At 39.2% G+C, this 24,330-nt stretch overlaps 2 protein-coding genes across 2 annotated transcripts; both read right to left on the bottom strand.

The window, feature by feature from the left end:
• Positions 1–14,084: 14,084 nt before the first annotated feature.
• LOC100025420 (transcription initiation factor TFIID subunit 7-like) lies at positions 14,085–15,990 on the bottom strand. The gene is given in 3 exon segments (XM_056821097.1): positions 14,085–14,899; positions 14,902–14,971; positions 15,964–15,990. Coding segments are annotated over 3 exon segments (912 nt in total).
• Positions 15,991–17,130: 1,140 nt separating this feature from the next.
• Positions 17,131–18,930, bottom strand: LOC100025447 (parafibromin-like). Its single transcript, XM_056824220.1, has one exon. The coding sequence runs from the start codon at positions 18,928–18,930 to the stop codon at positions 17,335–17,337; it is 1,596 nt and encodes a 531-aa protein (XP_056680198.1). The 3' UTR covers positions 17,131–17,334.
• Positions 18,931–24,330: the final 5,400 nt, after the last annotated feature.

Below are 24,330 nucleotides of genomic sequence, written 5' to 3'. Positions count from 1 at the left end.
TTATCAGATATCATGATTACCACTCCTGCCTTCTTTCTGTCAGTTGAGGCCCAGAAGGTCTTACTCCATCCTTTAATTCTGACCTTGTGGGTGTCAACCCGCCTCATGTGTGTTTCTTGAAGACAAGATATGGTAGGGTTTTAGATTCTAATCCATTCTGCTATTTGTCTACATTTTATGGGTGAGTTCATCCCATTCATGTTCAAGGTTTTGACTGTCATTTGTGTACTCCCTGGCATTTGGATAACCTTCCCTAATTCTAATCTTTCTTCTTCAGCTCTACCTTTTAATCCAGTGATTTACTTTAAATCAGTCCCCCTTATCCCCTCCCTTGATAGGTTTCCCTTTTTAGTCCCTCCCCTTTTGTTCCCTCTCCCTCCCCCCTCTCTTTCCCTCCCCTTTTGTTCTCCCTCTCCCCCTCCCCCCTTGGTTTTCCCTTCTCCCTAACCTTGTTGGGTAAGATAGAATTCAAGATCCCAATGGATCTGGATGTTTTTCCCTCTCAGAGTTGATTTCCCTGAGAATAAGGTTTAAGTAAAAATTCTGTTCTTCTCCTTCTTATAGGAGTTTTCTTCCCCTCCCCTTCCCATGTGAATCTTTGTGTGAGAATTATTATTCAATTTGGTCTTTCTTTTCCCCCTATTTACACATTATATTTTCCCCACCTGTTAGTATACATAGATTGATATAAATGTAGTCCTTATAGAAGATGGTTTGAGTAAAAGAAGATAACATTTTCCTCCTTTTCCCTTTCCTTCATATTTACCTTTTCAGGTATTCCATGCTCTCTGATTTTTGATATCGAACTTTCCACAGAGCTCTGGTCTTTTCATTGCAAAAAGTTGGAAATCTTCTATTTTGTTGAATGCCCATACTTTCCCTTGGATGTATATAGTCAGTTTTGCTGGATAGCTGATTCTTGGTTGAAGACCCAGCTCTCTTGCCTTTCTGAAGATCATGTTCCATGCCTTACGATCATTGAGTGGAACTTGCAAGGTCTTGTGTGACCCTGATTGGCATTCCTTTATATCTAAATTGTCTTTTTCTGGCTTCTTGCAGGATTTTCTCTTTTGTTTGAGAGTTTTGGAATTTGGCAATTACATTCCTGGGAGTTGTCTTTTGGGGGTTTAGTGTAGAGGGTGTTCTGTGAGCTCTGTCAGTGGCTGTATTGCCCCCTTTTTCTAGAATCTCTGGGCAGTTTTCTTTGATTATCTCTTGTATTACGATGTCGAGTTTGCTGTTTATTTCTGGCTTTTCTGGAAGTCCAATTATTCTCAAATTATCTCTTCTCCCTCTATTTTCCAAGTATGTCACTTTGTCAGTGAGATATTTTATGTTCTCTTCTAATTTCTTGGTCTTTTGGCTTTGCTTTATTAGTTCTTGCTTTAAAGCCTGGTTTTCCTTTTCACTTTGGTCAAACTGGTTTTGTAGATGCGTAAATTTCTTTTGCATTATTTCCCACTTTTCCTCCCAGAAGGCTTCTATCTTTTTGATCATTTCAGATTCAAATTCTTCATGGGTTTGTGGAGAGTTTCCATTTCCTTTGGAAGGTTTTGGAGCATTTGCTTGTGTTTCCTCTTCTATCTCCTCTGTGTTTTGTATTTTTGCTCCATAAAATGTGTCCAAAGTCGCCCTCTTCTTCTTGTTTTTTTTTTTTTTTAAATTTTGGGACTTTTGTTTCTGTGGAGTTTGCCATCTCTATCTGAATGGGGGGGGGGGGAATAGCTTTTCTTGTCTCTGTCTGTTGTTCAGAGGTTTTAGCCCTATGCAGATTGTCTGTTCTATGCAGTTGTTGTTCTGTCTTCCCAGGAAGCCAGGAGTTGCTGGTGTGTCCCTGTTACTGCCTGCCTCTCCTCGGCACCCTCCTGATGCTTCTCTGTTGCCTTACTTCCATGCTCTAAGCATAGCTTTGCCCTTGTTCCTGTGCCTTAGCTGGCCACTGCTTGCACTCTGTGGGGGGAGGGGCTGCGGCTTCCCGGAGCTCTGAGGGCTCCTAATGAGATTAGCTTTCCCTGGGTTGAATTGAGTGTGCCCTGAGGCAGGGACTTGAGACTTGGATGGAGGGATCCAGCCAGGGGGTTACAAGCTCTCCCCGTCTCTCTGTTTCCCTGCTGTCTGGGTGGCCCCTCGACTGGGTCAGGTTGTTTTCAGGATGTGGCCTTCAGAATGGCTGGCTCCCGAGGCCCTTTTGCCAGTCCTGAGGGTTTCTGTTGTTTCAGAAGACCCTGCTCTCTGAGGGGGAGGAGGGAATGGCCGTGGCTTCCTGGAGCTCCGAAGGCTCCTCCCAGGGGGTTACGAGCTCCCCCGGCCCTCTCTGTTTCCCTGCTGTCTGGGTGCCCCCTCCTCTGGGTTAGGTTGTTTTCAGGAAGTGGCCTGAAGGCCGTGGGGCTCTGAGGTTGCCTCTGCTGCCTTGGACTCGGACTCAGCGCTCTGGTTTGGGGGGGATGGCTCCTAGGACCTTCCTTCTGTCTACCCCTTAGGTCCGAGTGGTCTCGGGTTCTGGCTTTTAGGGTGGGGGGCGTACCTTTTGATCCAGGTCCAGGAGGAGGACTCCCGGGGTCTATGCTATTGATCGTTTTGAATTTCGGTGCCCTAGGAGCATTTGGTTTGAGATTGGTAAGGAAGGGTTTCAGGAGATCTGAACTTTAGCTTTCTCTAAGCCGCCATCTTGACCGGAAGTCCATGTGGTCTTAATTTTGTTAGATACTTAGGTTCTTATTCCCTTTACTTCAAGTGATTATTAATAAACTTTACAAATTATAATGCTTGGAGTTTTGGACATCAATTTAAATCTTACAATAGCTAACATCTATATAGTATTGTAAGGTCTGCAATATTCTTTTCATATATTACCTTATTTGATCCTCCCAATACACTTGTGATATTCATCACATTTTACAGATATGGCAGATTTAACAAGGCTAAGCAAACAACAGTTACTCTGATTCTTGGCAAGAGGTAGGAGGTCCCCTCTAGGTTTGCACTCTTGCCATGATCCCATGTTTCCTCTCACATTAAGCTATATGTGTGGCCTGACCTCCCTCCTCTTCTTCATTCCTTATACAAGTATCCAATCACCTTTGAAAGCCTAAAATAAGTGGTAACATAGATAACTTGTGGGTTTCATTTAGACCCTGAAATGTCCTATGTTTCCAATTTCTAATTTCTGACTGTGTCATATAAATCATTTTTCTACTTCCTCCCTTCTTGTGTATTTCAAGAAATTTCCTATTGAGCATATTGGTGGTTCTCTCTTCTTTCTCACATTGAAGTTGGTATATCTTTCTATCTCTACTTCCTTTTGGGGCTTTCTTGTGAGCTACAAGCATTGTAATCCTCATTTGTTATTGACTTTTGTTTTGAAACATAACTTTTACTCCTGTTGAGATGCAAACACTAGAACAACTGGATATGAAGAAGAAGAAATTGAACCAATGCATCTAGAAAAGTTGGAAAGACTTTTCCACAAGCCTTTTGTACACTTCTATCCCTTCCCCGCCTCATCTATAGAGTACCAATAGGGTCGTACTGGTCATATACCATTGTCCCTGCACCATGTCTGACTAATTCATCTTCTGTTTTATAATTCTTTGATATTCATTAACCCCTATTCTTCAAAGTTCCTCATTGGTCAAGTATTGCAACCTGCTTAAAAGCACCATGTCCTATTCATTGCGTTTTGTGTGATGCTCATCTTTATTTGTTCAGAGGTAATGGTGTTTCGGTTATCACATCAATACATCTACAAAAGTGAAATGTTTATATTCAGGGGATAGACTTTGGTTGTAATGAGAATCTGGGGATCAGAAAAAGTGCTTTGCAATTTCCCCAAAATGATATAAGGTTCTTTCTTCCTCTGGTACATCTATGCCCTTAGCTTATTGTCAGTCTCTGATGTCTGTCCCAAATGTTCATGTTGTTGAACAAGCTCTATAGGGTATCCATACAGACGCAGATCAAAATCTGATGAATAGAAACTCTTCATTAGCTGGATATTTCCTGTGTGCATGGTCTTGTCATCTTGGAATGATTGCAAATGTCTTTCAAGAGACCTTCCATTATCTTGGGAATTAAAGCTATCAACAAAATGTCATTTAAAAGCAAGACTTTCAGAGCTCCAGTTTGTGGATTGTCGAGGATGGTCCTAATATGAAATGTATGTGTCTACAAAATAAACAATCAGAGAGGGACTTATTCCTTTGTTTGGATTGGTCATGACATGATAAGAATATTAGTGACTATTATTGAAAATGTCTACCTTCTAGCAAGGAAAGTCTAAGGTGCTCATTATTGAATGGATAGAATCCTCCTCCACTTTCCTTTTCTATCATCAAACTCTTAGTTCCTTTTGAGGTTCATCATACTCCAGGCACTGTTGCTCTCATATGTTGCTGAATGAGTGAGGATAAATTTATTTTCCATAAGTGATCTCCAGGGGGTACTGGTCAAATGTTAGGGATATGAGTTTTACTGGAGCTATGTCTCATAAATTATCCTTACTATCTAGTGTATACATTTTAAGTGCTATTTAAATGATAGTTTTGTGGTGACTTTGCAATATAATATACTAGAGCATTCTACTTAATTGGTTTACTTCACATATCTGGAAAGGTAGGTGTTGTAGCCAGAGACTGCCCTTCCATTTAAAAAGTAAAGAGTTAACTGGAATTTGTGGCTACAGATTAGTTCCTTTTTATTCAAATAAAATTTAGGATCACAAACTTCGAACTCTTGATTAGACAATGATTATTTACTGTGCCTTTCAGAAACAATTATTTGATAATTGTAAAACATGTAAGTAGGAAATAAAAAATTTTACTTAATAGTTGTAAATGAAATAAGTTAAAATGTCTAATAGTCTCTGTAAAAATAAAAATAAAATCACTCCTTTTTGGATCATAAGGATATCTCGATCCATGTTAAGATAAAGTCTTTTGAAATTCATTGTATCTTGACTCATCCAAATTCTATTATCTAATACAATATACTTCTAGGTATCTGAAACCCTTAATTGGGTTCCATACCAGGGAAGTCAACCAGCAAGCAGAGAAGCATATATAGATAATGAACTGAAAAATGGAAACATGAAAGTCATAATTTGACCTGGATATTCACAAGTTATTATCCAAATATTGAATCTGTAGCTGTAGATAATGTTCTGTTCATTCAGTAGAATGAATTTCACTCTTATGTGATATTCCTTCCAATTCTTTAGGAAAAAACATTAAGTATTCATTTCTTGAAGCACAGTAGTATTCTAGTCATATGCCACAATTTCTATAGCCATTCCCCAGTTGATAGGCATCTCCTTAAATGGTGGTAATGAATTGGAAATTAAGTATTTTAAATATCCAGAATATAGATCTACTCACCTTTAGATTATTAGATATCCATTGAATGTGTATTATATACTCTACCTATTAGAGTCCTGCACAATCAATGTCTTCATTAAATCTAGGACTGATTTTAAAATTAGATAATGCTATGCCTTTGACTGAGTCTTATCTACCTCCCAAACCCACACCACAGTGCACCAAAATATATTCTTTTGTTTTCAATGAATATATTTTATTTTAATGCTAACTGAAGTACCATTGAAGTGGGTAGCATTCACAAAGTGTCTATTATAAGAAATTGTCAGACACTTAGATAACCTTACTTAACTGCATGTGTGTGGCAATGAGTCCAGGAGATTCAATATCATATAATGCTTTCTGCACAAAAGTTAAAATAATTTTACTTCTCATTGTAATGGTTATAAATAAAACTATGGGCATCAGAACTGAGAAGCCAAGGCAAAGGAGGAAATAGGAAAGAGTATGGATAGTGAGGAATCAGACTAGTAGTAGGGGTAGCAAAACCAAAATAGTTGACAGAGCTAGTGAGATGTTGACATACCTTCTGACATGTTTCAATTTGGCTTTCCTTTACTGATGGGAGGTGGTGCCTAGATGGAAAAAAATAGAATATTTATTCTTCAGTAATGTCCCTTATAGTTGACAGTGAATATTTGTTATGCCAAATTAAGTCTGGCATTATTGCCTCGCACTCTAAAGGTCCAATGGAGTCATAATCCTGCTATGTTTGTAAGAGAGAAAATGTAGACTTAATCTGCCAGAGGAAGAAGACAAGCAGATCCATCATGCTGGAAGACCATTTTGAGTGGGGGAAGGGCAGGAAGGAGAGAGAATTCCAAAGGAAAAAAAGAGGAACTGAGAAGATCCAGACAGTTGAACTCACTTCTCTTTGGGAAGCCCACCAGAGAGGTTGATCTGAGCAAACTTCTGAGCCTGGAGCATCCTCCTGTGAAGCTGGACCCAGTGAAGACAACCCAGTGAAGACAACACCTGGAAGAGAAAGGGAAGAGGGGAGGGAGGCATGAATCTTGTAACGGAGGAAAATGTTCTGAAAACTTAATATCAAAAAGTGGAACTGAGCATTTCCTGTTGTATTATAGCTCCCCTTGATTACTTGTCTTGTATGGGAATTTTGGGGTGTCTCAATATAACAAGATGTAGCCCCCTTACCACTCAAATAATCAGGTCAAGATAAGATGCCCACAAATTTGGTTTTATTGCTTACTCAAAGGATGGGGACATTGTGTTTCAATTACTCCCTAATATTTACAAGTGAACTCCCAATTCATAAGAAACTAATACAATACCCTCTCCCTATGCAAAAGATTACTAATTAAGGACTTCTGTGAGAAGAAACTGGGAAGGGGAAAGGAGAAGGGAGAGTGAAAATGTAAATAATGATTCAATCAACCTCCATTTGGTGTATCAGGAATACTGATCTAATGTCACTACTGATAACCAAAAATATATTGAAGACACTAATTTCTTACTAGCTCCATACACCCCTAATTTCCCATTAATGAAAAAGTATGCAAACATGAGACTTGGACTCTTTGGAAAGTTCATTTACTGGGGTTCCCACATATGAATTTGTTTCTATTCTTCCCTGTGGAAACTGTTTTCTCTGGTGATTTTTCTTGGGCTGACACAATGTGAGAGCTTTTAAACAGAGCACATTATTGAACATCAGAAAATTCATACTGGAGAGAAACCTAGTGAATTTACTGACTGTGGGAAATCCTTCAAGTACTGCTCATTTCTTACTCAGCATCAGTACTGAAAGTGGAGCCAAGCCCTATGAACACTCTGAATGTGAACAAAACGTTCAAATACCTCGTGGTCCTTCCATCAGAACTCATACTGAAGAGAATCATTGATGTGTATAGTGAAGGTGGCAAAACCTTCTGACAGGTCAGCCATGGATTTCCATCAGGATTCCAAAGGAGGAAAACCATGAGGGTAGTGAATGTGGGAAAGCTTTCTAAGAGAAGTTTGCTCTTCTCACCCATCAGAAAACACTTGAAAGGAAATTTAGTAAATGTACTAAATGTGGGAGAGTCTTCAGACTACCATGAATGGGAGAAAAGTTAACTTGGATTTCTTTTCTTAAATACCCGAATCCAGATGAAATTTGCCCAGGTGGCTATGATGTTGTTTGTTCTGTGAGTAAAAGAAAACGTTGTAGTTGCAGGGAATTTTACCACCATTAGACTGTGGCTAGTCATATAGGTTCAAGTAGCATGGTACTCTAGTTCTGAGTGTAGAAAGAATGGCCACTTTTTTTAAATATGGAAGACTGTTTTCATTCAATTTTTTCCAATTACATGTAGAAACAATTTTTGACAATTATATTCAATTTAATATTCAGATTCTTTCCCTCTCCCCACCCCCAGGCAATAAATAGTCTGATATGTGTTATACCAATGCTTTCATATGAGATTTCCCTATTACTTGTGCATCTTCTGTCATGGAATATCACCCCTAATCAAGTCTTGGGAAATAAAGAGGAAGATGGCATACTCTGATCTACAATCAGATTCTAAAAGTTCTTTCCTTACCTGTAGATAGTAGATAGTATTTTTCATCATGAATCCCTTGTGAATGTCTTGGAAACTTTGCTGATAATTTAATCCTTCAGAGTTGATCATTATTCTATATTTCTGTTCCTGTATTGTGTTCTTTAAGTTATCACTTTACATTATATCAGTTCAGATATTTTTCTAGATGTTTCTGTGCTCATCCTATTCATCTCCTATTGCACAATTGTATTCATCATAACATTATACCATAACTTCTTCAACCATTCTCAATTAATGGACATCTTCAATGAAAATCAACCTCTTTTACCACTTTCCCATATAAGAAGAAAAACCCAAACTTTTTTTTTTAAGAAATGGTGTGTAGTCCAACAAAACACTACTGCAGTAGACATGGCCAGGAAAAATATGGCTCCATCTGCAAAAAACTAAAAAATTTTTTTTCATATCAGTGTTCTTAACAGGCCCCCTCTTTTGCCACAGACTCTTTTGGAAAGATGGACTATTTCCTATTAACTCTCAGAATAATGTACAACTTTAAAATTAAATGTGCAAAAAAAAAAATCCATAGGATTGCAAAGGGAACCAATTACATAGAAATACAATGATAATGTCAGTTTATGAATCCCAGATTAAGAACACCTGCTATATTTGAAGCATACTTTTGTCTGTTCCTGAGGCATCTTCTGTAACACTTGCTTACCTGCCTAGTGTCCAGGGATCTCCTTTCCCAGAACCTTAGATGTGGTACAGATTCATTACAACTAAGCTGAGAAAATGTTATCTGTCCCAATTGCCACACTCTTCCTTATATCTGGTATTCATGATGCCTTGCTCCAGTACAAATTCTGTCTGATGTGGCTTGTTATATTTAAAAGAGTGGGAGCCATAAACTGTAATAATTAAAATAGTGGAAGAACTAAATTGTAGTAGATATAAGAGTGGGTGAGTAAATTGTGACTGCAGAAAATGTTTTCACTACAGTGTCTTGTTTAAAATCAAAATATTCCCAATTATGAATATACCCAAGTCAACTGGGTTTTATAGAGACTTTAATTAATAATACAATGAGGAATTAAAGAGAGAGAGTAAGAAAGGAATAAGTACGAAGGGCCTTAAGCCAACATGGCCTAGACTTGAGTCTTGAGAGAGAGATCAGTCAGTCCTTAATCACTCACCATAAGATCTGTTCAAGTGAGGATTCAGGGGGACAGAGTCTCCCCAGAGGGAGTTTCAGCCAGAGTCAGCCTCCCTTGAAAGACCTCCATAAAGATTGTCTCTCAAGAGCCTGTCTTATCTCAAGAGATCCCTTTTTCTTATATAGGGGGTTTTCTCGTATGTCACCTCCCCTAAGTTCTTCCATCTACCAATCACAGTAGACGTTTTCCAAAGGACAGCCCATTCTGAATTCACAGCTGAGTCCACTAATCCTTTTAATAAGTTTGAACCAGAAAAAACTTCTGAAAAAGTTTTTCACCTCTTTGCTCCTTGTAAATTCAAAAGTTGCCTGACCTTTATAGGTACTTAGCACCCTATTGTATTAATTCTAAAAATAGGCATGGCTTAAGTATGGGTTTAAGTACTTTTTCATTGTTTCAGCAAGGAGTTTTCTCCTCTAAAGCAGTCTTAAGCATGGGTGGAGTAGAGCTCTTCCCATTTCTGATCTAAGTAGTTATCACATTTTAGATCTAAGTAGCTTCACTGTTTAAAATGGGGAATGGTCTTAACCAAATGATCTAAGTTAGAGTCTGAGAAATTTCAAGATTCACAGGCTTCAGGACTAATAACCTGCCATATTCTTTTTGTGATTAAAAGACATTTTGAGGGCAAAACTTACTTAAAGGTGAGGCAAAGTAGTGCTCAAGTAGGAAAAGTACTGGCTTTGGAGTCAAAGTATCTGAATTTGAAATCCTTTCTCATTTAAATATGTGATCAGGTCAAGTCAATTCATTCTTGTCTGTTTCCCCCTCTGTAAAATGAGGGTCTTGGACTAGAGGGGCCTCTATGGTGCCTTTCAGTATTGTACTGGTTTTTCATAACCTCATTCTGAGTTTACTTCTCCAGGTGGAAGGAGGCTCAGTGGATGTGCCCGGAGTGACAATCTGAACAGAACTTGGTGCTGCCACTTTAGATTTAAACTCCAAATGTTTTAGCATCAAGGCATACTGCATCCACACAGAAGCCTAAGAATGTGAAGAGATGCATAATGAGGATTCTTGAAGAGGCTAAATACTCAGTCTGAGGTGAGCCCTGTAGCTGGGAAAGGTCAAGCCATGATGATGGGGCTCATTCCTTTGAGGCTTTGTCTTGGGAGATGTCCCACCGATCTTCATGACTGCTGCCTCTGTCCAGCTCCAGAACTATAAGACACGTTCATCCAAGACCATTAGACCATCTTCCTTATGCACATTCTGTCCCTGTGTGTGCTCTTCTGACTAAGAATCTAATACTAAAATCTACCTTCAATGCTTGCTGAGGGGAGAAAATGAAACTTAAGACCATCTTCACTCCATCTATTTCTTCAATAGAGTGGGATCATCAGTTTGCTGTTGTCAATTTTGTGACTATGTAGTAGAGTAGAGTGAAATCCTCTTTGCCCTGTACCTTGGAAGTTGAAGCTTCAGCCAGGGCAGGGTACCCTTTATTAGAGAGGGGAAAGTCTTCCATTCAAACCACTAAATTCTTGTCATGAGCTCTCTGCCTTTGTAAACTTTGGAAAGTAAAAAAAAAATATATGAAAATTTCCCAAGTATCTCCCTCCCTGCACTAAAGAAGGTGTCATTTGACAAAGATAAATGCATATATGGAATTATCTTGCTTATCCTTTCTCTGGAGGTGAGATTTATGACATATTCCCAAAAATATTTTCTGTATGTAAAATTCTTAGTTCTTCTTATTGACTTTTTTATAACCTCAGGTAGGTCTTTCAAAATTGCTTCCCACTGTGGTCCGGGTCCCAACACATCCTGGTTTTCCTAGAGAGAAACCTAGAGAAAAGTCCCTCCCATTTTTGTCCTGCTACATTCTCAATCAGAACCTCCTTTCCAACTCCCCACATTCAAGTAGAGGTTCTAATTTAATTAAGCACATAGATTCTGTTGGAACACTCTGATCAGGGTTAGGTTACAGGTTCCAGTCTGCACATTCACTCAGAAGGTAGGTAGAGAGATGGTTTATGGGGTGAGGTTTACAGAAACTGGGAGAAAGCACAAACTTAACATTTTAAAATATAAACTAAAAGGACGCATCCTAAAACACTTTGTATAATCTAGATATTGCTTGCTTCTGATAATAGACTTTAGGTGTTTCTGTTTCACTGAGGCCCAAGGTATTTATGAGGCCTTTGTGTTGTGAAGGGGTTGAGGCAATCCTAGGAGAGACTCATTTTACTGTGGCCCTTGGCATATTCATTTTGGATATATTAATTACTGTCAGCTTGAGAATAACACACTAATTTCTGACTTCATAAATACATGGAATGTTATCTGAGATGAGACAGAAAATGGTTTTCCTTTGCTTGGCATGGATCTTTTTTATGCCTGTAGGATGACTTCCAAATCTTCCAGGCACTTAATCACTTGATCATCAATCAACAAATATGAAGGATGAAGATGAGGACCAAGTTGATGCAAGGGACCTCAGTTAAATGTTAGCTATGATTATTATTGCAGACAAACAAGCTGAAGGATTTTATTAACTATCACATCAAAGTAGAAAAATTCTATGTCTCAAGTTACTCAGGAGTTCATTTTTACTGTCTCTCAAAAGATGAACTAAATATCCCATAGAAGCAACTAGATATCCCAGGAAGGCAGTCAGATATTGGGGGTGGGATGGCATGGCAGTTGTTGAAAGGGAACAACAAGATGTCCCTGGGTGGCAGAGGGACTGCCAGATATTCATGGGAGAAAGCCAGATTTTCCTGGGGAGAAAGCTAGAGGTCCCAATGGGAGAGGCAGATCTTCTGCATGGGCAGACAGATCTTGTAGAAGAGCAGGCACATCTGCATCAGAGAAAAATACTGACAATTTGGCCATAGTAGTTATCTGGGATAGACTGAGGGATTGTAGTTGAATCATTTCCTTTTAACCAGGAAGAACATACTCTTCCTCCTTGAATGGAGAGAGTTGAATCTGGCCCTGAGACTCTGGTAGAGGTTGACATAATGGGGCCATCTGCTATACCTGGAAAGTGGGAGGCTGGGACACTGAGGGCAGCAGAGCTAGTGATTGCTGGGGTTGTGGCTGCTGTAATTAGCATGGGGGATCTGGTCCAAACTGGAAAGGCAGTGAGTGATGGTTTGAGTACAGCTGACTCAATGTCCATCCTTGCTCTTGGCCATGAAGTGCTGCATTTATTCCTCCAGGAAAGGAGGTGTGTGTTGTAAGGGTTAAAAATTAAAGGTTGAACGAAATACATGAGAAATGTGGTTGCCAAAATTAATTACCCAAGTCAGAATTACTTTTTATGGTAGTTTATTTACAAAAGGAGAAAGAGTAAAATTAAAGGGAACATGAAAGATCAATTATTTTATGGGGTAAATATGGTCCTAATACTCAAATCCAGGAGAAATATAGATAAATACTATTTTTTCCAAAATTTTACACAACATCCTGTCAGACTGCAGTGACTGGTCCCAAAAGAATTCATCATGACCAAATTGGATTGATACCAGGGATGCAAGAATGGTTCAACACTATGAAATAATGGCTTACTGAGAGTGACTTCAAAGTTCACCCCTATAAATCCTATGGAATGTTATCTGAGGAGATGAGAAAGAAAATGGTTTCCCTCTGTTTGGCATGGATCTTTTTATTCCTGTAGGATGACTCCAAAACTTCCAGGGGCTTAGTCACTTGATCATCAATTAAGAAATATTAGCTTCCACCTGTCCAGCACCATTCTATTAATTTTAAAATTAAGTATTAAGTATCATCCAGGTATTAAGATTTATTAATATTTAACTTGAAGCAAAAGGAAAATAAAAGTCTAGAGAAACAGAGCTCACCAGCCTCCCATGTGGAAAAGAGAGAGGGAGGCATTACCCACAGCATAAAAACCATAATGTAAAGGACCCACATGAACAGAAAGGGAAAAAGGAACCTTGGGATGAGGCGAGAATTCTGGGAGATGAAGTCCAAAGGATACAAAATTTCCATTTCTACAATTCTAAGGGTAAAAAGTACAAAGAGTATAAGCATTTTGAAAGCTGGAGGGTATTCTCACTTGTTTATTGGAGATATATATGTATATACATATACATATATATAAATGTGTATGTATATATTTGCACATATGACCTCATACTTATGTGAGACAGAGTTGATAAAGATGCTTTATTTTTTTTTTATTAGGGAAAGAAATGATTCTTTATTACAGTTAGAAAAACTGCATCACAGCATGAAAGATTAACTTGGAACTCTATTATGTTTAAATTCAAGGTAGGTCAGAATTAAATATATATATATATATATATATATATATATATATATATATATATATATATATATATATATATATCTAACACTAAAAGGGGAGAATATTTTCATATAATTGTGATGGGAAAATGAAAAATGTAGTCCTAAAAATTGCCAAATATGGTGTGTCCCTCTCTCTGATATATAAAAATTGTTTGTTAATCCACCGAACAACATCATTCAAGGAAAAACAGACAAATGCTCAGGAGAAAGGCACTTGTGTTATAAATGTGAATATCTGTATGTTAGTTGCTTTTATTTATGTGAGAGTTATCTACCTCTACATCTGTTTTGGTGGTCTGTGTGTGAGAAGTGATCTTTAACAGTTGAGAACTTAAAATGTATACAAAACAAACTTTCAGCATCTGTCTTTGAATCTCCTTACAAGTGAGTTGGTTCTTATCGCAAAACAATATAAGTTTCCCAATATTTTTAAAGAAAGTCTTGGAACACAAGTAGGAATTAGCTCCAATTTAGTCTACTAATCCCCAAACTCTTATACAATCAAACTGTTCTCACCTATGTCTTACTTAATAGTATATAAGTTACTAGTAAATAAAAGGTGCTACAGAGAGAGAAATTCAAACTAGGCAACAGAAAAAGGGTAAAATGTAGAAAGTTAAATTTCTATATGAATAATCTTCAAGCCAAAGGATGGAATAGGAGCCTTTTGCCATTAGGAGAGGAGGAGTGAATTTATAGGCAGGGACTTCTTATTTTTCCAGGAGTGATTCTAGTTGTTCCACCAAGGAACTGAGCTGTTGCTTCTCTTGTTCTTTCTGCTGTTTGAACTCATCTAGCATAGCTTGAAGACGAATCTTGAGGGCTATATTTTCTACTTTGATAATGAGGTCTTCCTGTCGTTTTACTCTCCCTTGGGTCTCCTGGAGTTTCCCTTTCATTATATCAATCTGCTTCTGAATTCCCATAACCATCTGATTTGTTTGCTCGTCTTCTTGGCACTGTTCACTGGATTCATCAAGCTTGTCTTGTAGCTGCGTCTCTAGGTCTTCCTCAGTGTCAATGATGTTTATATCTTCATCATCATGAGAATCCCTCTCATCTTCCTCTTCACTACTGCTGCTAATGTCCTTAAATATCTCTCGAAGCTCATGTTCTGAGGAGCCATGGCCCTGCTTGTGGCCACTCATTCCTGGAGAGGAAATATCTAGGCCTGCCAGGCAAACTGGGTTGTCTGCTTTCTTTGTTTCATCTTCTACAATTATCTCCCACCGAGTACTGAAAGCTTCTGCATCTGTACTTAGAAGCCTTATTACTTCTTTTTCCACATCTGATGATTCCATATATGTCTTCTTGGCTGTCTTACGGAATCTTCTCTTTCTGACATTCTTTAGTGGCAGAGTGATACCATGCTTCCAGATGAATTCTCTCTCCCTGCCTTTATCTTGTTTCTTACTTGCTTTTGGATCAGTAGTAGCAACTGGTTCTTCTGGAGCTGGGTAAAGATCCCCATCCTCACTGCACACAAGCATCTGGCAGATAACTGCTGTTTTGTAAAATGTTTTTTATCTATGATTTTCATGGATTCAGTAACATAGGGAAGGTCAACCACCTTAGCAGCTAATGGGACATGATCCACCTGGACCTGGACCTGGACCTGGACCTGGATCATCCTCTTCCTCTTCCTCTTCTCCTCCTTCTCCTTCTCCTTCTTCCTCTCCCCCTTCTTCTTCCTCTCCCCCTTCTCCCCCTTCTCCCCCTTCTCCCCCTTCTCCCCCTTCTCCTCCTTCTCCCCCTTCTCCCCCTTCTCCTCCTTCTCCTCCTTCTCCTCCTTCTCCTCCTTCTCCTCCTTCTCCTTCTTCTCCTTCTTCTCCTCCTTCTCCTCCTTCTCCTCCTTCTGCTGCTGATGCTGATGCTTCTTCCCCCCTTCCCCTTCCCCTCCTCCTCCTTTCTTCTTATTCTTCTTCTTCCTCCTCCTTTCTTCTTCTTCTTCCTCCTCCTTTCTTCTTCTTTTTCTTCCTTCTTCCTTCTTCTTCTTTTTCTTCCTTCTTCCTTATTTTTCTTCTTCCTTCTGCTTTGTGACTTCTCGGCCCATGAGAAGCCACAAGGTAGAAAGATAGAAGAAGGATAGAAGTTTTGGGATTCCGTGAAGGGCATGAGGGAGCCAAGTTCAAGATGTCAGAAATGAGTCAGAGATCAGTTCTTATTAATTATCATGGAGCTGCAGGCATGCCCCTATCAGTGGACGTCTCAGGCTAATTCCCATCCAAAGATCCCAATTTAACACTACACTGGTCAGAGGATGATATAGCTTAGGTGGGAGAATAAACAGAGTAGAATTAGAGAGTGCTAAGTATTAGCATTGGAAAGGAAAGAGACACTTGGCCGAAGGCCAGATTTCAGGTGAGAGATAGAGAAGAGAGAGAAAGGTGGAAAGACAGTGTTAAGCTACCCTGTGAGATCTCCAAGAGAAGGATGGAGAGGGCTGGGTGCTCCATTTTTAATCTCTTTGATACGCAAATGTACTCAATACATATTGATGAGTTACATAGTGTATTGCCATTGGATAATTGCAAATTACGACAAGGTAAAGGTGGGTTTTTATCCCAGGTGAGTAAGACAAAGGGAAACAAGATTTCGCTCCCTAATCTTAGCCATACTGGGAACAGAGTTCATTGCCATGCGCAGAATGGCCATGTGTCCACACACAATCCTTGCCTCTTAAATATACATATGGGCTAGACTGCTACATTCTTCCTCCTCCTCCCCGTCTCCTCCCCGTCTCCTCCCCGTCTCCTCCCCGTCTCCTCCCCGTCTCCTCCCCGTCTCCTCCCCGTCTCCTCCCCGTCTCCTCTTCTTTCTTTTACCACAGTCTAAATCTTTATTAAAGTGGAGAAATAGGAAATGGGTATACCCTTTCCAGAAAGTTAAAAAAGAGGATTTATACCTATTTTGTATAATAGAAAGGGAACACATAGATATATAGATGTTCTTTTACTTGTGTTCATAATTTTAAAGGAAATAAATGTTCTTTGGTGCCCTGGAAATTTTTATCAATACTAGTGGATAGCATGGGATAGGAAATCCAAGACCAAGATATGAAGAAAGAATGGCTTAAAATCTCTTTGCTACCAAAAAGAATGAAAATAATGAAGGCTAAGTATTTTATATTTCTATGACTGATACAATGAATGAATATTCCACTTCTGAAAATTACACTCTGGCTCTCAAAATAAAATATATTACAGCCTATTTCATCTGTAGGTTTGGACTTCCATTTGGAAAGGTATTCTAGTATATGCTTCTATAAACAGTCTAAGTTTTCATGAAATCAGTGGGAAGAACAAACATTCATTAAATGTTTCCATAATAAAGATTTATTAGATTGAACAGTTCAGCCACAGCCAAAGGGTGGTTCTTGATTTTTCATTATCCCTCTTTAAACAAAGACTGACAGAATATATAGTACACATACAGGATAACATTTTGATTCACTCAAAATAGTCAATTCATTTTGCTTAGTTTTTCAAATTCTAAGACTAAAATTTAATATCATTCACAACTTAGTATTTTCCAAAAGTAAAACAATGGAGCAATGGAAAAAATCAGAAAATTGGAAGCAAAGTGGCTAAGAGTCTCATTACATCTATATATACACACACGTGTAATCTGTATCTTCTAAGGAGGAACAAAACTTAAGTGATGCTAATTTAAACCAATGGAGAAAAGTTCTATCAAAATATACAATTTCCATTACAGACTAAAAGGCCATTATTATTTTAAAAATACTTGTAAGCAAAAACCTTTTGCTTATAACGATGACAGATATCATCCTGTCAAAGCATGAAGCATCAAATAAGGTCTTAGAAAAAAGATTCATTTGTGACCTTCATTTGTAAAGTTCTTGACAAATTCATAAATCAAGAGCTTCAGTCCCCACTTTGGAGCAGTTTCATGCTTTGTTATCCTAATTTTTAGGAGGAGAAATGGTAGCCAAGTAATTCAGAATCTCAAATGGGATTTATGCTTCACCATGTACCTGTCCAATGTTTCCCAAAAATGCAAAAACACTGGTCTGTCCAAGTGACGTTTGTGGTAGCTTAATTCTAATACTGTTACATCCCATTTCTGTACATTTGGATCTAGGTGTACTTCATCATACTTTAGATGAAAGGCTTTAATTTTAGCAAATATGTCAACTGGTGATCCATCAGGTAATAGCCATGGCCAACCTTTGAACTGCCATGCACGGCCCTGTACAAAAACTGCCACAACACGATCCCAGTCTTGAGGCATAAGTTTGAGGGGCTGATCTACTACTCGATAGGGGACTATCACACGTATAGCAGTGCCCCCTGGCTGCATCTGATCTTTCCATCTCTGGATGAGTATTTCATTTTCTCTCTGGCAGCCTTGTTTTTTCTTCTCATCTGATGGAACAAATTTTAGGTCTTGGAGAAGATCTTTTGCATTAAGCATAGTTATTAAAGATGTGGTAGCTGCTGGAATAATGATAATGGGTATTCGAGATCCTTTTTTCTGGTTTGGAGGAGGTCTTGCTTGAGAAACTGGTCTTGGCACTGGCTGTGCAGCTGGAGTTTGAGTCTTATGAGCTGATGCACCCTCCGTTACAGACTTCAGAGTCATTCCATGGTAGGTGCCCATTGTATCAATTTTGAAGCCCTCCATTTCTTCTTTTCCTTTGAATCTTTCCTGATCATATCTGTTATAGGCAGCTGGAATAGGTGGTTTATTCTGTAATGTGGGATCCACAGGTGCTGTATTGGGTGCAGACCTCTGCTCCGAGGCACGCCCTTCCTCCTTGGCTTTTACAGACTGAAGAAATGCAAAAATATTCTTGGCAAAATTCGTTCCTGTGCTTTGCAGAATAGTAGTTCTTGTCCTCCATACTCTCTCTCGACTCACAATATCTCTGGTCACATCCACTTCAGCATCAACAAAACTTCTTTGTTTAAGTGCAGTTATATCATCATCTAGATCAGTCTTGATAGTAGACCTTTTCTTGGTCATAATTTTGGCTTTGATTGCAGCAATTTTTTCCACAGACATAGCTTCAGATAGGGATCTAATCTGCTCCATCTGTACAATCCCTTCTTTGTGACCCTCCAAGCGAGCAGCCAATCGCTCCTTATCAAGACGTACACACTCTGCATCCTCAATTTGTGATTTCTTTGCCTGTACTAATATTTCATCTGCTGCTCTTTTTACTTGTGTGGATCTTGGAAGGCCTCTTTCAAGGGGTGCACTTCTGTCAATACTTGCACATGTTGAGGTTTCGCCATTTAGATATCCAAGCAAATCTTTTCTATCAGGTCTTTTAACCACAGGAATGTTTTTAGTAGCTGCACGCCGGACATATACAGGATGAGAAAGATGTACATTATTAAGCAGGAACAAAATGGAATCTAAAGTGTAGTATTCTATGGGTTTCCCTTCCTTCCCTGTCCCCCAAATCACATAGTTGGTCTTGACATTCTTGGGCCAGGAGAACTCGCCGAAGATCACCTCGTCCCCCTTCACCACGATCTCCTTTTTCTGGATGTTATATTGGCACAGGATGCTCAGCACGTCCGCCATCTTCCCGCACCCACACCTCTGCACTTCAGCTGCTGCTTCGGCCACCACCTCCGCTCTGCTGGTCGTGCTGCCTTGACCTCTGCCTTGGCTGCCTCCTCCTTCCTGGACCTCTGCTCTCTCTAGCCGGCAGGCTACACCACCACAACAATGCACCCAGGGAGCAGCACTAAACATCTTTCTTCTTGCTCATCTTTTGTTTTATAACACTCATTTCCTCTTGTCTTGTTTCAGAGTAAATTTTGGTATCATTCAGAAGCTCTTTAAGAACGTCCACTTTCCTTCTGCTGTACCCTATGCTGTGAGTTTAGGTCTCAATCCACTGCTTCAGCATATTCCTAGAAGATAAAAAAGCAGATGTGAGGTAAACCCAGGCACACTACAACCTCAGTGTTGTCACCTCAAGGGAGTAGGAGAAGCGAGGGTGCCAATAAAGATACTTTAAAACCTTAGTTATCAAACTGTCAGATAATATGATATTGGTAAGCTTGTGGTCTCCATGGCACCCTTTAGGTACTGAAATGAATTTAGGTGGTATTCCAAGAGCAGCAGATAGTTAGAAATGGGGAATAGAAAACCTGAATTCAAATGTCACCAGATGCTCTCATTAGCAGTGTTATGTACAAGTCACATAGTCTTTCCTGCTCGTTAGTTTATGGTAAATAAAATGTGAGAGGGTTGTCTTGACGCACAAGATACCTTTTAGTTCTAAATCTATTATCTGATTGTATCTAATAATATGAATTTGAAGTCTTAATAAAGAATAAAGGAAGAAGGATGAAAAACTAGAATATGTTCTTCTAAAGAAGTATGTGAAAGTTTCCTCCTCTGTGAAATGGAGAAAAAATAAGATAATGCCTTATTGGTGTAGCTTTTGGTCATGGATATGGAGAGGCAGCTCATGGTACCAAGGAGGGGAGTTTTTTGAAAGGAATGAAAATCTAGGCAGGGGTTTCAGTCTCTTACAACTGAAAAGGAGAAAATTTAGTTACAAAAGAGCAGGGACCTGACAACTGACAGCCAACTGTCTTGTCACTCTTGTCTATTTTCTTCTACACAACATTAAGTGAAATTACTTTGGGGCATTGTTCATCTCCAGGATGCCCTAAATGGAAATTCTGGGAGAGCTCTATTGGATTTCCCTAGAAGCTGGCCCAGCCTTTACCCAGCCGTATATTCTTTTTTGAGAGGTGGCTGGTGGAAGGGGTCTGTCTTTATTTAAAAAAATAGAAAAATTCCAAAACATATACACATAAATATTATACACAGCAATATTACTCCCTAACTTACCATGACCACCTGCTTGTCCAGAATGAGGTTGCCAAATCTGACAGTTATTTGATGAACTTGGCTAATATTTTATCACAGAAGCTTGTTGCTATCCGCCAAACTGAAACTAATATTTACTTGGAATACACCATTGTTGAAGTCTCAGTACAAAGGCAAGTGTAATTTTTTCCTTTTATATTTTTTACTTTTTAAAAAACATATGGCTAATATAGAAATGTTTGGTATGATTTCATAGGAATAATACAATAATTGCCACCTCAGTGGATGTGAAGTGAGTGGGAAGAAGAGAATGTGGAACTCAAATGTTTTGAAGAATGTTAAAAATTAAAAATGAACTGAAATGTTTAAAAAAAAAGTACAATAACTGGAATATGCCATCAAATGAGTTGGTAGAAAATGTCAACACAGCAATGACATCCATTAGAGAAGCTTACATTGCTGTATCATGTTATGGTTTATTTTAAAGATTAGATGACATACTCTTAAGCCACAGCTCTAAAATGTATTGTTCTAAAATGCACTGAGATGGGCATTCAAAGAAGTACCACAGCAAAGATCACTCTGGGGATCAAGATAGCAGAAGGGGTCTTTGTGCCTAGCCTAGAAATATCAGTTCACACTGCTGACTTGTGTTGCCAAAGGTTGAGGAGAAGCTGCTTAATCTGAGTCACTCTCTCCCTGCTTTGCAGGTTCCAGGTCATCTTCTTGGCTTCAAAGTCTTTCTTTATAAGCTCTGCAATGGTTCTCTGTGTCCTCTTCTCTAGCTTTTCCAGCTTCTTTGCCAAATCCACTTCTTCAATGATGATGGCTTTGTTGCTTCCAGCTGGTCTTTACCTTTCTCATTCACTCAGATGGTTTAGCCTAAGACACCTTGCTCTTCTTGAGCTCTTCATCTTCAGGGACATAGTACAGAAATTTGAGTTTCCAGTGTTTCTCACCTCCTCCTCTTTTGTCTTCTTTGAAGTCTTTATTTTTTGGATCCTCATCTTCCTTATTCTTGTGCCTGCTCTTTTCCTTCAAGCACCATGAGACTCTCTTTCCTCCTCAGAGACTCCTCCTACAGAAGTCCCACACTAGGGATTGGTATGGCCATCTTGTTTCCCTATTCTTCAGCAATATATTCTTAAGTGTATAATATGTGTATAAAGGTGAAAATTATCAGTTAGCCAATAATTTTATGAAATTATGTTGTTGCCAATGTTCTATCTCAAGTCAGAAATTTATTTACAAAATAGAGAGCAAACAATAATGTAGAAAAATGTGAAGGAGATAGAAAAGTTATTTTTCCTGTCTAAATCCAGGCAGAGATTACTCACTACTGGCCTTTCAGCTTGAGAGAATTAGTCATGTGACCTACTCCAAGATGGAAGCTAGGTGTCTCCAGAAACTAGGAAAGAAGTCAGCCTTTCACTCACCTCAAAAAGTAGTCCAGGAGACTAAGTCCAAATCAAAACGAAGCTCCAAGCCTCAGTCTCCAGCTAAGCTCCCTCTAAGGCTCGTTCTCTCTCCAGTCAGGATATTATGTTCAGAAGAGTAACTCAAGTTCCAGGGTCCTTGGCTTTTTATGGTGCTTTTTGTCCCCACCCCTCTTCACAGGAGCCAATCACAGTTTTCAAACTGTCTAGCACTGCCCAGGGGCAGTCCTTGTGGGAACCAGTTCTCCCCTTCTGGAGGGGTGGCTACTCTTCAAGAGGGTTCACACCTTCCTGGCTGACTGGGTTTCTGAAGGTGTGAACTCTGCTCAGAGGATTCACAAGTTTGGGACTGAGTTAATAGGATGCAGCTCTAAGTAAGTGACTTGTGAGTTCTCCAATACCTTGCTAGCTTCTCACCTAGGACTAAGGAGGGTCTTCAATCTTTTGTTGATTCAATTCCATAGTAGACAAAGGAGAGTTGATCCCTTCTTCACAATGTAAGCAGGGCTACTTCAGTTATGTTAACTCAGAAGAGACTAAGGGAAGAAAGGATTCCCTTTCACAAGTGTAAACTCAGAGAGAACAAAGAATTCCCTTTTATAGTATCAAATTGGATTGCTTCTTTGGGCCAAGGTTTGTAATTGACCACCCCCCATCCCCCCAGGAACTTGATTCAGCTAGAAGAGGAAAGGAACAACCTGGCCTCACTCTTCTGCCTCATCCCAAAATGTCCAAGTTTAAAAAAAAATCGATATTTGTGGGTGACTTTGGGGGACTGCATGAGCTATGCTTTAGATGGAAAGAGTATGTCTTTTTCAGCCTAAGGATTCATTTGGTGCTGTGTAAAGCACTTTCCTTCCACTCTTCTGGCCTTTGAGTATTTTCTGACTTCTTTTCCTAGAGCAAAATTTTAGAGACCTCGTATGTCTCTAGTAGGCCTGGTGCTAGCACAGCAAGCATGCCAAGACAAGCCCCCATTTCTTCCGGGAAAACTTGGGAACACAGAAACCCTTTAAAGGTTTGTTTCTATTGTGTCATGGCCAGATAGCCTTTTGCACTCCCATATTATTTTCCTCTATGGCTCAGCTCCCATTCTGGCAAACCAAGGGACACATAGGATTTCAATCAACATTTAAGTGACTACTATGTGTCAGACACTGTGTTAGGCAATGAGATACATTGATCCTAGAGCCATGACACCCTGACGCATGTGGTTCCTGCCTCTCAATCTGAGTCCTGTCATGAGGTTGTCCATACGCCCAACAATGTTTTTTTTTTCATTTTTTTTGAACATTTCTAAGTTGTCTCCTGAACGGCTGACTTGGTGAGTCACTGTAAGGGTACATTCCTATGCCTGATTACCCTCTTGACCCCCTTGATCATTCTGGGATGACTGTAACAGATTTCAGCTTAAGATGGAGTCCTCTCTCATGTATTGGAGGCTGATGAGAATTACTGCAAGCCTTCAAAAGTCAGTAGGTTTGAAAGGGGAAAGAATACTTTAATGTTTAGAGCCAAATCAGAAGGAAGAGACCAGCTCTTCTCTTCCCCAATCCTACCAGTAACCAAAAGACAATGATTCTCTGTAGTGCTGCTGAGGAATAATGGCCCAAGTTGGAAAAGTGATGCAGAGTAATCCTTCTAGCCCACTGCCCAATCCTCATGGATAACTAAACTATCAACAACCATCTGAATCAGGAAACCTTTCCAATATTTATACATCTCTTGACTTTTGTCCTTGGAGACACAGACTAAGTACCCCACGTTCACATGTTTAGTAAAACCACCCCAGCACTGAGTCTAAGAGGAATAAACTCAAGGCTGGCTTTTCTTGCCTATAAGGGGATAGAGAGTCCCACAGATTAGCATAGAGCCCTTTCCAGAAAAAGTTGTCACCTTTGAGGCAATGAGGGGAGCAAGTGGTTAACTGGGAATTGAGAGAACCCCACTGACTATCTTGTGACTCATTTCTGAGCTGGCCTTTGGTGATAATTAAATGGGATCTCTAAAGGTGCTTTGCAAACCTTAAAGTTCTATGGAAATCCTAGTTATTAGAAATTTCCCAAGTCCATATTAAAAAAATAAACAACAAAAAACCATTCCCTTCTGTCTTGGAATCAGTCCTGGTTTTTGGTTCCAAGGCAGAAGAATGGTAAGGGCTAGGCAATGGGGATTAAGTGCCCATTAAGTGCCCAGGGTCACATAGCTAGGGAGTATTTGTGGACAGATTTGAACTCAGGACCTTCCATCCTGGTTCTCAATTCACTGAGCAAGGCAGCTGCCCCATCCAAGTCCATGTCTAGACATAATTACTTTGGTTTGGGTTTCACTCCTTCATTCTGTTTTATTAGCATTTGTCTATTCTTTAGTCCTCAATACTATCCAAAGCATCTTCAGCAGCGTATATGATTCAGAGTTGGTTCCTTAGTCTATTTTTTTAGTATTTGTTACTTATTTAGTATATTATTTAGTACATTTAGTATAAGTATTTAGTATAAGTATAGCACTTTATTGCCTCTACCAGGAAAGAAAACGTAGCACACAATTATAATTTAGACAAGTTAGATCTGTTCTATATTCTGAATCTCACATGAAATTTCAGGATTTTTTTTAGAATGGTGTGAACTAATCTAGATTAAAATTTTCCTTGATCTCTTTCATACAACATAGAAGAAATCATCCCTTGGAACTGAGATGT

This window comes from Monodelphis domestica, chromosome 3 (assembly GCF_027887165.1).
Source record: "Monodelphis domestica isolate mMonDom1 chromosome 3, mMonDom1.pri, whole genome shotgun sequence".
NCBI lineage: Eukaryota > Metazoa > Chordata > Mammalia > Didelphimorphia > Didelphidae > Monodelphis > Monodelphis domestica.
This window is presented reverse-complemented; position numbering and strand designations above follow the sequence as displayed.

Bases quoted from the DNA above. Each gene is read 5' to 3' on its own strand.
- LOC100025447 (XM_056824220.1), bottom strand. From the start codon at position 18,930: ATGGCGGACGTGCTGAGCATCCTGTGCCAATATAACATCCAGAAAAAG.